This window comes from Anguilla rostrata, chromosome 3, assembly GCF_018555375.3.
Source record: "Anguilla rostrata isolate EN2019 chromosome 3, ASM1855537v3, whole genome shotgun sequence".
NCBI classification, from domain to species: Eukaryota; Metazoa; Chordata; class Actinopteri; order Anguilliformes; family Anguillidae; genus Anguilla; species Anguilla rostrata.
In genome coordinates this window covers 7758135-7773814 of record NC_057935.1, presented here as the reverse complement: position 1 = coordinate 7773814, position 15680 = coordinate 7758135, and the positions used below count along the sequence as shown (strand labels likewise).

Genomic DNA, 15680 nt, shown 5'->3' with positions numbered 1-15680 from the left:
ATTCTAAACCGTCGCCAGGGCTTCATGCCTTACATTTGGGAATTGCTCACTGTGTTCTGTGGTTGTCCTATTGTCATTGGTTGTCTTTGTATATTTCCTTGGGTGTGTCTGCAACCTTATTGTTTCACATATCCTCTACCCGTTAGTATCATTTGTTACTCTGTGTTTTTTTGTCTGTGTCCTTACTGGTACTTCTACATATTGTAAATAGCTCTCCCTCACCTGTAAATAAACGCCCACCAGTTTTGCACTATATATTGTTGTTTTGTCCTGTCCCCTTTACCCAAGGTACACCCAGACCTTATGTTACCTCCCTATATACCCCTAGACACTCTGGGGTCGTAACAGTGTGTGTGTGTGTGTGTGAGAACACGCTTGTGGACACAGAATGAAGGCAGAGAAAGACGCCGTTGGTTCATGCATATTTTATTCAAGAGTAAAAAAAGGTGGTTCGTCCCATAGGGCATGCTTACAATATTTGTGTCATTTAGGAAGTCATATGTGAAACTTAGTTCCAGAGAAAAATACAAGAAAAAATTGTCACAAGTTAAATCCCATGAATTTCAATTTAAAGCCACGTTGAGGACCAAACAAGGATCAGTAAATAGTGGAAGAAAAATGAACAGTAAGCTTAAGAATAAGAAGAATAAGAAGATTATTAAGAATTATAATGAGAATATATATATATTTCCTTTTTAAAAGTGAGACACAGGATTAGTGTCTAATTAGTTTTACATTTGAATAAACCATGCGATCATGCTTTTGGCAGCCTGGATTTTGCTTTTCACTGAATAATATTTTCATTCACGCTATTGAACAACTTCTGTACATTAACAGAACGAAATTAACACAAAGTTGAACACCTTAAAAAGAGCTTCAGAGCCTGTACAGCCAAAAAATAAATATCAATAATAATAATAATAATAACAACAATAATAAATAACAAAATTATGATAATGAAAAACAATGAAAAAATAAAGCAAAAAGATAACAAAAATAAAAAAATACTTAAAACAATAAAAGTTTACAAATATAACATGAAGTGGGAAATAATTCAGACCTACTATATTGAAACACAGCACAAATATAATTTCACATATCAATAAGGAACTTAATCGCATGCACTGATGCGCAGTATAGATGCTGTACAAATTACTGTCTTTGTTTAGGATCTCTGTCGCTGCAATAGGAATTCATCTGGCCAGAAAGCGCAGTGCCAAAACCTTTTTCTCTGATTATCAGGCTCGTGAGAAATCTTCAGGTGTAAAGCAAAGGAGTTCTGATTGCATTATGGTCTTATTTCGAGCAAAGCGAACAGTGGCAGCGTCAGCATGAAACCTGCCGTCACCCACGCACAACCACCTGGGGGTCTAGGTGTCTTACAAAATAAAAATTGAAATGAAACCGAACGAAATCAAAAAAAAAATAAAATAAATAAAAATAAATAAATAAATAAATAAATCTCAGGTAAGATTGCATCGCAAGTTTTTGAAATTGTACACTTTTTTAAAATCTTCATTTATAAATATGACCTATTTTTGTCTTCGCTTTATTTAATACTAGTAGCAAAACATGTTTTTAACAGCACGGTCATTTTGTATAAGATGTTAATGAGTGAAACAGTTTTTTAATTCGAATTTTAAAATATATATATATGTATGTATACATGTGGAGCCAACACTGTCAACACGCCCCTTCCGGTGTGCTGTGAAGTCAAAGTGAATTTGCAAGAGAACCTAAAAAAAAAAAACTCTTTCCCTAAGTCTCCTCAGCCTTGTATCAGGTGTCAGTACATGGACAGGAAACAACTACCGTAGAATCTCACTTCCTCTTCCTGCTGGAGGGCTTCCTTCAGTGCTCACCCTGATACCACCCTCATACCTCATTGCACCTTGCCCCTCCCCCCCCCCAAACCCTACCCCACCGCCCCGCCTCGACCTACCGTATATGTCTGAAGTTCTTCTCTTGTGTTATAGCAGCAAAATTTTAACTGCCTGTCCGGGATATTCGTGAGGATTCTCAATCTGCTTCCCTAATTAAATCTCAAGCAGTTTCCGATGAAGCCGGTGTCGTTATATTGTCGCGGTTTTTCATTTAACTTTTTATTTTTCCGCTGAAGTATGATGGGTAAAATCCTGCTGCGCAGAGTGGATTATGGAATACAGGGTGGGCCAGGTAGGGGGTGGGGGGGTTGTGTGTGTGTGTGTGTGTGTGTGTGTGTGTGGTGCGTGTCGGAGGGGTGGGGAGGGCGGAGGTAGAGGAGGGGTTCAGGTTTGGGGGGGAGGAGGAGGAGGAGGAGGAAGAGGGCGAATCACTGTATATTGCGGTTATCGTCCGTCCCGTTTGGCTCTGACATGTTCATTTTGCCTATGGAGTGTCCCACGTTGTTGACCGTGTCCCTGCGGGGGGGCATGCGCTCGTTGATGCGGTCCAGGCCCTTGGCCTCCTCGAAGCTGGTGATCTTGTGCTGCGGAGAGAACCCGCGAATGGCTGTCGCGGGAAAAGGGAGAGGGGGAGGGGGAGGGGGACACAGGTTTAGAATCGGAGTATCTCACCGACCACTCAACATTCCAAGACAAGCGACTCTTTCTTTTTTTTGCACAAGGCAGGGGGAGATGGGCGCCCTCGTCGTCACAGCTCACCCTCCTTGCCCCCGTCCCCCAATACATTTCACCTCTGCGTTTTTTTTGTATTTTGACCCTTGACCCCTTGAGGTTGGGGATTCTTTTTAAATCACATGAGTTAATGGCACTGATCAACAGCAAACTTCAGTTCTAGTCAAGGCCGCATATGAAGGCTCTTCCTCCGACTCCCCTCAATGTGAGCCTAGCTGCAGTCAGCAGCAGTGTGAAAAGAAGCAGCTGGTGACACCACGGGTTTCAGAGGAGAACTGCAGGAGTCTGCGCTCTCCGGAAATGGTTGGGAATTTAAAATTACGGTGGGAATTGGACATGCACCAACTTCTGTGGCCACAGACCGCAGGAGAGTCATAACAGGATGAGCCGATGCTGGTCATTTCTTGGAAAAACTGGTGTGCAATTCTGAACTGGTGCAGGAATTACAGAATGACTTCTGCTTTATCTCGGCAGTCTTTTAGACCTTTGGACAGCACTACGCACCAGGCCTGTATTGTTACTTTTTTATGCTGTGTTGTAAGCCCTGGGCCAGGGTTCACCTGGACAGCAGGTAAATAAAGGAGTGGCACGTTCGTCTCTCTGCACAAGCTGCAGGCGGCTATGGATTATCTGCTTCGGTTTGGATCCCAGACTGGCGGTTATTTCAGTTTATTTGCATACGGTAAAAGAAAAAAAAAATACAGCAAATAAAAGAAAGTAGTACATGTGCAGGTGAGATAAGAAGCTCAAAGAGCTTATATTGAAACCTCACCAGTTATAAGGTTACGTTTACAGGCATTGTATATTCATGATAAGGTGGCACAAACATGAAAAGGTATAAATACTGAAATACAGTGATATAATGGTGTGTTAGTAAAATAGGCACAACAAATATTAACAGATCATAGAGATAGTAAACAGGTGCAATCGATATTAACAAATCATCAAGATAGGATAATGGGTGGAATAATAGTGTAAGCAACTAAATTAAGGGCTAAGAGCATTAGCAGCTGTCAGAAATCAAAACATCCCTCTTTTTTCTTCTAAATACATTCAGGGAGATAGAGGAGTCTGCTGGATTTGAAAATGTATTCCATATTTCTACCCCACTGAATCAAATTGAAAATTGACTTCTTGAGGTATGGCACAGTGGGAGATGGAGGTTTTTTGACTGTCTTGTGTTGTTGGAGTGAACCCGGGAGTTGCTGTGGAAATAAAGCTGGCAAGACTCTGGTGAGATCCTGTTCATTCGTTTAATCTTAAACATGAAGATACAGGTTTGCGAGATGTTGATATTAAAAATTGTCAAGAGATGGGGATTTCTGTTGGAAAGTTATCAGCACGTTCTGCGCATTTTCACTCTCGGCTGGAGAGGCAACAGTAATTGTAATGCCACGTGTGAACACTAAAAATTAGTGTTATTATTAGTTATTATTTCAGCCAGGGAACGAAACAAAAACGAAACCCTCCCCACCCCCACCCCAGATTTGCCCACTGGTTCATGAGTGTACACGTCTGTCTAATCTTAGAAGGAGAGATTTGTTTTGTAGGATTTGTCTGGGGGCAGTTGTGCAAGAACAAACTCTACAGACGCTGTGTTTCCATTAGAGAATTTGAGTGAAGTGGTGTGTGTGCTGAAACAAACAAAAAAAAAAAAAGGGAGGGGTTTTCCTGCTAATTCGCTGACAGACTTAGTCATGCGACCGCATTTGTCAGTTTGCCTAAAAATAGAGGGAGGATTTACAGAAGCCAGACAGGGATCAAATCAATCAAATTAAAACCCGGGAACGTGGAAGGCAATCATGCAATAAGATACTGTGTTGAAATGACGGGTGACCTAAGTCAGCAGTGATATTTCCCAAAACGTTTACTCGGGTACTGCTTATGTGCGCACTTTTGCACCCCCCCCCCCCAAATTACTTTACATTACATTAAAATGACATCCATTTGTCAGATGCCCTTTTATCCAGAGCGACTTAAAGTACAGCGGAGAAGAAGTGCATTCATCCGATAGCCAGGCCTGGCTATCAGCCTTCTAAGACCAGCGAGTAAAGATACAAAATCAGTATAGTATAAGAACCTGTAAGGAATGGTATGGAACTGGTCTTATAACCTAAAGGTCACAGGTTTGATTCTCACCTAGGACATTGCCGTTGTACCCTTGAGCAAGGGACTTAACCTGCATTGCTTCAGTATATATCCAGCTGTATAAATGGATGCAATGTAACTGCTATGTAAAAAAAAGTTGTATAAATCGCTCCGGATAAGAGCGTCTGCTAAATGCCTGTAATGCTATGTAATGTGAAAGATAAGTTTGAAGAGCTGGTTCTTGAGGCTGTGTTAGAAAGACAGCCAGTTATTCGGCTGTCCTGAGCCCTGACCAATTAGGCGCCACTCTGTGGCCTGTAGAGATCTCTCAAGCATTGTGATTGGCTGCAGGGGCCCTTCTTCCCGATCACAAATGATTTCATGATATATGCTCACCGGCTGGATTGACATGCAGCTCAGTCGGGACCCCATGATGACTCGGGCCGACAAATGTCCAGGCAAGGAAGCCTGACATCAGCGAAGAAACTGATCCTGACAACCATGATATATGCCGGATTTAACGATTAACAGACAATTCAACAGATTGTTATGGGATACTTTTCACTATTGAAGGGAGCCTCTGCTGGAGAAGCAGAGCTGAGCTGAGGAAGCAATTGCTGGTGAATGAAGAATATTTCTCATCTGGTACCGTTTCTTACTTTTCTGTTGTTCACATTTTTTGAAAGCCTATGTTTACCAACATAATGGAGCAATGCACTCTGGGATAGTTGGATATTATGTCCATTTTTTTTAAGGGGCATCGACTGTTTGGGGTTTTCCAGGAGAGTGGCCATAATGGCTGTTGATCTGCATTAACATGCTTGAATTCAACTAATTGCCACCATTTAGTTTGGAACCAAATGAGAGAGCTTCTCAATTTTTTTCAGTCCCTGCATTTTGAGTTCATGTTCCCCCCCCCCCCCCCAGTGGATGTTCCCTTTATTAAATTTACTGGAGATTATTACAGGAATCACAGATTTAAAATGCGCTACACCCAAACAGAATAGAGCAAGTCTGGCCATCTGGAATCTAATCTGCCATGATTGATTTTTTGATTTCTTGTTACCTAGACAGACTGCATGAATGAGTGTGACATTCACTTTTGTAAGCTGATTTTGTGTTTTTTTTGTTTGAAACTTGCAGCATTCCAGTCCTGTTGTCTGTTTGTCTGTCTGTCTGTATGCATGTATGTATGTATGTATGTCTTTCTTAAATCGGTAGAAATGACGAACTCGTGGAAATGATTCCCTAGGAATGACCTGTCATGACATGTTAAAATGTCAATTTCATGATTTCCTAATGAAAATAATTATCCTTTCAGAACAACACTTGCATAAAAAGGAGAAACATGCCGGAGCGATTTAAACAGTGTGAGCTCGTATCGCCTGACGAATTGGAACGGCACACGATATTCCACATTTTCTGAAGTTTGCTGAAAAATCCCACGGAGGGCCCAATAAAAAAAAAATGGTTACAGCATTTGTTTCCGTTTTCTGTCAGTGGGATACTCCCACTGACACTGATCTCACATTTTTAATAAGCTCTATTCTGACCTGCACATGACAACCAGCGGCAATGCAAATGTCGGCAACGCTGCATCTGCGGGCCGCTGAGGCGTCACATGATCACTGGCAGGTCACATGATCACCACAGACCCCGCCCACTCCCCGGAGTGCTTGCTGAGGGCGGGGCGGGGCGGGGCAGGGCCTGGCAGGGTGGGGGATGCGTAGGTGATTTCAGAATGCATGGTTATCAGCGCGAGAAGGGGGGGGGGGTTGGAAGGAGCATGGGGGAGGGGCTATTCACCGTGCCTTCGTTCCACAATCATGCTGACCGTAGTCCCGCTCTGTTGAACCGCGCGGAGGAAAGCAGCGCAGAATGGGGCAGGCAGCGTGGAGGAGTGTCATATCCCATAATGCAAAGTGAGGCAGGGGAGGGGGGCAAAGTGCCGCCGACTGAGATAACCCCGCCCTCGAGGGCGGGGCCAGGGGCTAGCGGCGGGCTCGCACGGTCCCCGCCCCCCAGCACCACCCCCCTCCCCACCAATGAAATGAGCGGGAATTTGAATTTACCTTCTCCATCCTCAACCGTCTCAATGGCTTCAATGGCTTCGATGGTAGCTGGGGGGGTACAGAGAGAGGAGGGCGGGGGTTACTCGGGAAGCCATGCACATACCAGAGCAGCGCGACAGCAGGCAGTTAGCAAACGGCGCACGCAAAACAGCCAGCTCGGACAGCGCCAGGCAACCAGCGCCAGGCAACCAGCACCAGGGCGGGAGTAGAGCACCAATCAGCAGCAGGCTTAGAGAGTGGGTGTGTCACTGAGTGGATGCCTTAGAGAGTGAATGTCAGCGTACTGAGAGAAAGAGGAAGGGACTGAGAGACAGTGAGAGAGAGAGAGAGAGAGAGAGAGAAAAAACAAAAGAGAAAGGAAGAGAAAGAGTGACATGGAGAGAGGGAGAGAGAGAGAGGAGAGAAAACAAGAAAGGGGGTGGGAGGGAAAGTGGAAGAGAGAAAGAAGAAAGAGAATGAAAGCGATGAGAGAGGGAAAACAACATACAGAAAGAGGGTAAGAGACAGAGAACAGGAGAATAGAGAGACCGATAAGATGACAGGTATAGATGGATAGAGGGAGGCAGAGAGAGAAGAGGAGAAAAGGCCCTCCCGGGGGGTGGCTGGGTTGGGGGGGGGCTGGTCCTCACCGCTCTGCAGAGTCTGTTTGCCCCCAGAGAGGACTCCGCTCGGCAGCATGCCGGTGGGGGTCAACCCTTTCAGCGTCAAAACGTTCTCACTCTCCTCTCTACGGGACGGGAGGGAAAGGGTTAACAAGAGATGTTTCTGTCACAGCTCTGTTACACACACACACACACACACGTACTTTCTCACACACACACTCACACTCACACACACAAACATAAACCCTACACTATCAAACACACACACATAAACCCTGTACTCCCAAAAACGCATCTAAACCCAGTACTCTCCCACACACACACACATGAACCCTACACTCTATACAACAAGGCTCGCTCACTGTCCCACTCACCTCAGGACAGAGAACATCTTAGCCATCTTCCCAATGGCACGGATCTTATTCCTGATGACCTCCTTCCGAGCGGCCGCGGCATTGGCTGGATGCAAAGTTTAGTGAAGATACCATTTAGATCAGATTGAGTTTTACAAAAGTAAAAAAAAAAAAACAAAAAAAAAACAGAATGTTTAAACACTTCTCAGATGAAAGGCAAATCTCATATTCAATGCACCTTTGACCCCTTTTAGATGTAATGTGTCCATAAATCAATTCCATGACCTGAACAGGATTTCTCCTTGATAAATTGTCTTTTGACTTTTTTTGTTGAAAAAATTGATAAATGATCACATTGTCCCAAACTGTGACCAGGTCCCCCATCTCATCTGGTGGACACAGAGTTTTGTGCTGTCAGAATATAGCATGAGAGCTGTGTGCTTCCATGGTTACCGGCTATTGTAGCTCCTGGCTACTGGCTTCTGCATTTTTGACCGTGGTGACAATGACATTTTGTCAACATCTCTATTCTCCTATCGCTGGCGGTTAACGTCTTTCACAAACGTTCACCGAAAGCCTGCCTGAGGTAAAAAATCGCAATGTCCGTGAATGAGTAGAATGAGCATCCACGTGAAAAGTACAAAATCCTTTACGATGTACAGTTCTTCGCATTTGCATTTGCATGTTTGCATATGCAAAACATTGGAATAGACTTCCTCTAAAGCAGTGTTTCTCAACCCTGGTCCTGGGGACCCACTGCCCTGCATGTTTTAGATGTCTCCCTGCTCCAACACACCTGATTCAAAGGAACGGGTCGTTATCAGGCTTCTGCAGAGCTTGATGACGACCCATTCATTTGAATCAGGTGTGTTGGAGCAGGGAGACATCTAAGACATCTAAAACATGCAGGGCAGTGGGTCCCCAGGACCAGGGTTGAGAAACACTGCTCTAAAGTAGCTGTTCAGCCATTTTTTTTTTTCTTAATGTATTGTGCTGCAGGATTTCATAACCACACAGTTCGCTGTGAAAAAAAGACTGTGCTTTTGGCTTGACACCGACTTTAAAACAAATCGATGTAATAAAGGGCGAATAAAAATGGAAATAAGGAAATAAGAAATAAGGCCGATTGACTCACCATCGAAGATCTCTTCCCCGTCATTCATGAGCTCGTCGTCCGAGCAAATACTCAACACGTTGACCAGCATTTCTGTAACTGAAGAGGGATTAAGAGTCGGAGGTCAGCGAGGCAGCAGACCTGGAGCTTCTTCCGGGACGATGAGATGTTAGAACGCCTGTCTCAAAAAGCACTTCATTTCAGTGGCCTCTGTATTACTCCATTTTTAATGTGCTTAAAATGTTTGACCCACATATTTAATCCATCTGATGTTTGACTTCTGCACAACCTACAGTAACATTAATTGGGAATGGAGGTCATGGCCTCATTTGTGAATTGTCCATTCATCCTACATTGCATTATTCAGCAATAGTGCTAAGACACGACACTTTGTCTAATCTTAATAACATTTATAGTTTATCACAGTAGAACCTTAACCTTTTTGTACCCGATGATAAGGAAAGGTGGTTAGGTGTGTTTGTATGTCACCTCCAGCTTTATACCACATTCATTCAGTTGTCAGTCTGTGCCTCTGAGGTTTGTATCTCTGACCTCTGACCTTTTGTCTTTTCTACACAGTAGATGCCTTCCTCTTGTTTAATATTAGTAAGACTGTGACAGGTGCTGGGTCATGTGATAGAGCAGTAATGGACGTACCTTTCTCCCCAACGAAGGGCAGGGACCAGGTGAAGACGTCCATGAAGTTAGGGAGCCAGTAGGGGTGTGGGGAGCAGTTGAATTGCCGAATGTTCATGACGTTGTTCTCGTACTTGAGTACGGCCGCTGGGGGTGACAAGGCAGCAAATCATCACACATACACACGCACTCATATACACAAGTACACACGCTCATACACACACACACACACGCACTCATATACACACGTACACACGCTCATACACACACACACACGCACTCATATACACACGTACACACGCTCATACACACACACACACACACACTCATATACACACATGTACACACGCTCATACACACACACACACACACGCACTCATACACACACATACACACGCACTCATATACACACGTACACACGCTCACACACACACACACACGCGCACTCATATACACACACACACACATACGCACACGCTCATATACACACACACGTACACACACGGTCATATACACACACATACACACGCACTCGTATACACACATGCATACACACACCCATACGTTCATATACACACACACATACACACATACACACACATTCATATACACACACACACACACACACATATACACACACACACGCATATGCTCATATATATACACACACATATGATCATATACACATAAGCATACATATACACGTGTACACACGTAAATATACACACTCATATTCACACTCACAGGTATGTACACACAACACACAAACTTACAAACATGCTGATATACACAAACACATGCACACAGACACACACGTGTGTACACACACACTCTTATATACCCCATTTATACCCACACATATATCATTTTATAATTAAATTAATTATGCCAGATATCCCATTGAACAAATATAGGAAGTTCTTTCAAAAGGTGTCTAACCTGAAGTTTCCTTTCCTTTAAATGAGCAAAGCCTTTAAACTGACAGTGTTGAATCTGATTGAAATTGAGATGGTGGTGCTCGTCCTTTGATGAGTTATGGAATGAAGGCAGACGGTTATATCCCTTTACAGATTTGCCTAAATAACCTCAGCATTATAGGGAATGGATGCTGGTCATTTAAAAATTGAATACAGTATCAGCACGGAGGCCCCAAGCTGGATTTGAAATGTCCATTTTTTAGATTATTGCAAAGGGATTTGCTAGCGTTTTAGTTCTAAAACCATGCACAAAATGTCACAGTGCCACTTTGGATGGTTTTCAGCTAGTGCTTACTGAATGAGCAAAGCGCCAGTCCCTTTTAAGTGGAATAATTTAGTGAGGAGAGCTTAAAAGGGCATGGGAAAAGCAAATGCTGTTTGGATTCTGTGTCGAGGCAAAAAAAAAAAAAAAAAAAAATCAAAGTGACTCTTCATAATGCTTTGCTATGAAGATGGATTATCAATGGAAATATCCTGAGCAGTGAACATTTCATCGAATGCAACTAGTTATCTACTGATCGTTTCATATTGTGCATTACGATTGTTATATATGAGTTATCATGTGAGCATCCACTACACAATGTGACATCACCTCTGGAGAAGCACTAAGCGTGTGATTGGTTGGGTGGTAACCTTGGTCTTTAGCTCAGAGGGTTAACTGCTTCCAAGTAATCAAACTGAATTCAACATGTGTCGCTTGCATGCATCACTGTCGATCATCATCTGTGCTTAATTAACAGCAATTATCAACTTAATCAACTTAGATTGAAGTGGTGCAGATGGCATAATTGTTTGAGAAGGGGCTTGACAAAGAGGTTATTGTGACCTCTAGCTGGCGGAGGACTGAAGTACAATGTGAGAAAACAAGCCTGACCCTACACATAGGACATAATAATGCACATTTGCAAACCAGGTCAATAAGCATAATCTGGTTTTATTTAATGATAATAATGATGATGGCTTGTGGATGAAGGGACTTTGCTGGCTACCTGCCTTATGATACAGATGATAAGATAATTATTATATAATATTACTCAGCTGGCTAAAGTTAGTAGCCAATAACAATATGCTTACTTGCAAGTGTGTTTTCTTTCAGTGAGATTTTAATGTATGGGATATGTCTATCACAATCTATTATCTTTAGGCATAACTTAAAGAAATATCACTGGAAGAATAAATATCACAAATTAACAAGCACTCTATAGAACTTTTGCACATGATGGAGGCAACCTGTATGCCTGTGGCATCAATAATCAGCCCTTCAGTTTTCTAAAATTAAAAGATCATTCTATAATAATGTCCTCTGCCATATGGATTATGACTGCTTGGTGCAGAAGTGTGTAACCCTGGTACTGGAGTGCCACAGGATCTACAGTGTAAAAGGACAGCTATTTTTGCATGTGTGCAACACATAAGACTGTCCACTAGATGGTGCCATTGTGGTTGACTGCCTATCAGCCAAGATAAAGCCATTGTCCATAATCAAGCTCGCTTCAGTGCAACATGCACACACGTGTGAGCACACAACCACACATGTTCACACAGTGCTTAAGCACGCACTTGCTCACACGTACACACACTTGCACTCACACGCACACTTGCTCACACGTACACACACTTGCTCACACGTACACACACTTGCTCACACGTACACACACTTGCTCACACACACACGCACGCAAAAGCGCACACTCATCATGTTTCCCTCCACTGCTCGGCTTCTCACCGATGACTCGCACAAGCCCTCTTGAGCATTTCTCAGGAGCGGTGCAGTATTTTAATAAGTATGACTAATCCCCAGTCTGTCCTCAAACTGCTCTTACTGTGTACCAAGCTCCTTATACTAAATCCCACACAGACCCTGTGTCTTAAAGGCTTCGGTGGGGCATTGTCAATGTCGTAGGGACTCTCTACTGAAAGGCCAGCGCCAAAGATCGAGAGAGCACTGCTGAGGAAATGAATATCGCTGGTGTGACCGGTAAAACTCAGGTAACAGGTAACCAGGTGAGTTTCAACTGATAAAATGATTACCTGCAGGCAACTGAGTGACAATAATTAATGACTGATATACACCTGGGCTCAAAGAAAACCTAAATAATCATCCTGCCACTCCAGACCCCTTCCCTTTCCCTGACCCCCCATGAAATCCCTGACCTCAACTCCATGCACTCTCTCCGACTGCACTAGCTCTCTCTGACTCACTCTAGTCTCCTGGGGGTTGTATTTCTGCCCTCAGAGCTGGAATTCTGTAATCTCCCGCCCAGGCTTCTTCCCCTGCCCGTTTCCCAGCAGCCGCCTACCACCTCTGCCTCTAACGTTCTCATTTCCGCTGCAGTCTACGGACCCACCACTAGGTGGAGCCTGCTGCCGATGGAACTCAGTCCAGTTACCGAAACATAGCAAAACAACCGTTTCCTTCCGCTTAACCCAGTGCTTGAAGTGGGCCGGAATAGACCGGTACCTCCACGTTTTGCTCTTATGGGGAATTTGGGTTTGACTCTATCTTGGCTCTTTTCACTGTGTTCAGCTTTCAGACAGACAGTATGTGAATAAAGTGGAGCACTCAGGTAAGAGAGCTTGTTTAGTGGCAGCGACAGAGTTCTTCACCGATAAGCACTTTGGGGCAGCGACTGGCTAATCACTGCAACTAACTGACTCCTCAATTTAAAAAAAACTTTTAATTTGAAAAATAACTGATTTTTAAAAAACCAGTGGTTAGATTCACAGTTGTAGCCCAAGTAACGGAAGCACCAAGCATCATGAAGGGAGGAATGATCTGTCTGTAACAGGGAGTGGGGTTTACAGTGCGTGGGCTCCCAAGGGAAGGGCAATTTACCTTTATTGTTGTAAACATCAAGGTAGTTTGGCGCTGAGAAGATGGTGATGAGGGAGGGGAAGCCGGTGGTCTGACTCTTTCGATACATCCGGTAACTGCAGGGAGGGGAAGGGGGACGAGACAACCGCAACCGTGACAAAAAACCTCCTTTAAAAAAATGCAACCTTCATTTATACACGATAGGCCGACTGAGCAAACATGCTCATTTAGAGCAAATAACTGTGTGAGGAAACGCACGCGGGCGTGGGGAGAGCGCGCACACTTCACACAGAAAGGCCCCAGCCCGGAATTCGGACTGCATTAGGGTGCGGGGGCAGCACCGCGGTGTGGCGGTTAGGGAACCGGACTTGTGACGGAGTGGGTCGCCGCTGTGCTGTGCTGTCCTTGCGGATGGCAGCCGAACTGAACAGCTGAGCATTTTAAAACGTGCAGATTTTGTAGGACGCTGTAATGTGGTGGGGGCGCGCGCGTAGGGAGGGGGCGTGCGCGGCGATCCCGGGAAGGGCGGGGTCACGTACCCAGCGTCTTGTGCTTCGTGTGCTCGGATGACCGATAACAAGTTGTTGTTCTGTAGAAACTCGCAGACTGCTGGATAACTGCGGACAACGGGAGAGAGAGGGAGAGAGGGAGAGAGGGAGGGAGGGAGGGAGGGAGGGGGGTGACAGAGGAGAGGAAAAACGTGATGAGAGCTTTGTTCTTTGCATGTGTTGCTTACGCACCCTTCGCTTAACTGTTCTCAAGTTCCTCGTCTTCCTGTCGGTCAATGTACGGTTCCTTCCACTAGGGGCAGAGTTTAGGAGCCAGGTCCCAGCCGAGCAACAGTGAATTGCTGCGTGTAATTCAGCTCATTCCAAATCGCTTATTTTATCCGTGCTCGTCTCCTCGGTCCTCGCCTGACCCAGAAATCGATCGAGGGCCGCCATCTTTGAGGATATTTCCAAGCCATTAAATGCTTCTTGGAGGAGCGAGGAAGCTCCCGGAGGACATACACAAGTGCATCCTTTGCGCAAGTCTTTATTTTGGAACGTGTGACTTAAAAAAAAAATTTTTGGAAGACTATTTTCGTGTGACGTATAAATAATCGACCTGTGGATCCACTCCCCCAACTGTCTGTAACTTAACGTTGCTTCAAAGTTACACTGGGCCGAACAAGGACATTCCCTTTGCCTAATGCATGTTTCCTCGATTCCTCCGTTCTCGAGTCCTTTCCTTGTGTCCCCCGTTGAGTGGAGCTAAGGAAGCGAGGAAAGGATGCAAGGAGTAAACAAGCTATTGGAATGAGCCCACAGTCAATGATGCATATCCCGGTGGCCATGCTATCTTAGGGAAAACAGAGCAACCACAACACCTACTGTGAGAGAGTGTAACAATCTCATAAGATCCACCTTTTCAGACACCCCGTAGCTCCTTCACCCTGATCCTCTCTAGCACTTTGCCCATTCCCCAAAACCTGACTTTTTTCTGTTGTCAGAGCCTGTGACTCTTTACTGGTGTTTCTACAGTATAACGTAGTTTAATGCTCATTCAGGGTAGTTTTATTCTTTGTTCATATAACTTAGTTTAAATATTCATACGTGTAGTTGACAAGTTTGCAGTCAAGTCTGCACTTCCTTTACCTGCCGTTTCTCTTGGAAACTTTCCTGCTCTAGGGAATTCCTGCCCTTTGACCCCTTTGTGCTTGTGTCTGTCTTGTGAACAGCTCTGGATAGGAGCATCAGCTAAATGCCAGTGAAGTAACAAAGAACAGTCTCGCCTCTGCTTAACACATTACAGCTACAGTACACATCTCACACCTCACAATGCTGCAACACATCGCCACAGCTCAGCAGCTTTGCAACTCCAGCAAACTGTACCGAAACGCAACACAACTCAACACTCTACGCACCCCTGCCCGGACTGCTCCACAAACCAACAACTCTAACCACTCTAACAAACCCCCCTCACCATACGCTACCAGCACACAATGACCCGGAGCATCACACAACAACGCACTCCAGTCTCGCTACCTCTACACAACAAGAACATTGTTGCCACAACTTCACAGCAGGGTACACTTACGTGCAGCGTACACAATGGCATAATCCCAGACTCACACCCGGCAGTACAACTCTACACAACAACGCAGTGCTCGCAGAACTACACATGCGCAGTGACAGCCATACTCTACACAACAACGCAGTGCTCCAGAGTACATGCGGCAGTACAACTCTACACAACAACGCAACGCTGTGGAGTACATGCGGCAGTACAACTCTACACAACAACGCAACGCTGTGGAGTACATGCGGCAGTACAATGCTATTCATCAATCTATGGTGTGAAGCAGCCTCCCCTCTGTACTCCTGTCATAGCCACACCCATATAGCTTGCACAGGAAACACTGCTGA

General features: G+C 44.6%; 1 protein-coding gene across 3 annotated transcripts in view; it reads right to left on the bottom strand.

The window, feature by feature from the left end:
• Positions 1-2204: 2204 nt before the first annotated feature.
• Positions 2205-15680, bottom strand: part of LOC135250027 (protein phosphatase 3 catalytic subunit alpha-like) — a 45812-nt gene continuing 32336 nt past the window's right edge. For 2 of the 3 annotated variants that reach the window (XM_064325833.1, XM_064325834.1), the window contains exons 7-14: positions 13812-13889; positions 13294-13388; positions 9502-9627; positions 8866-8943; positions 7752-7836; positions 7405-7502; positions 6776-6823; positions 2206-2490 (exon numbers count right to left, since the gene is read on the bottom strand). In XM_064325833.1, the coding sequence (XP_064181903.1) occupies positions 2312-2490; positions 6776-6823; positions 7405-7502; positions 7752-7836; positions 8866-8943; positions 9502-9627; positions 13294-13388; positions 13812-13889 (787 nt within the window). In that variant the 3' untranslated portion in view covers positions 2206-2311. Of the gene's footprint in view, positions 2491-6775; positions 6824-7404; positions 7503-7751; positions 7837-8865; positions 8944-9501; positions 9628-13293; positions 13389-13811; positions 13890-15680 lie in introns of all 3 variants that reach the window. The other variant, XM_064325835.1, reaches the window with a different exon arrangement.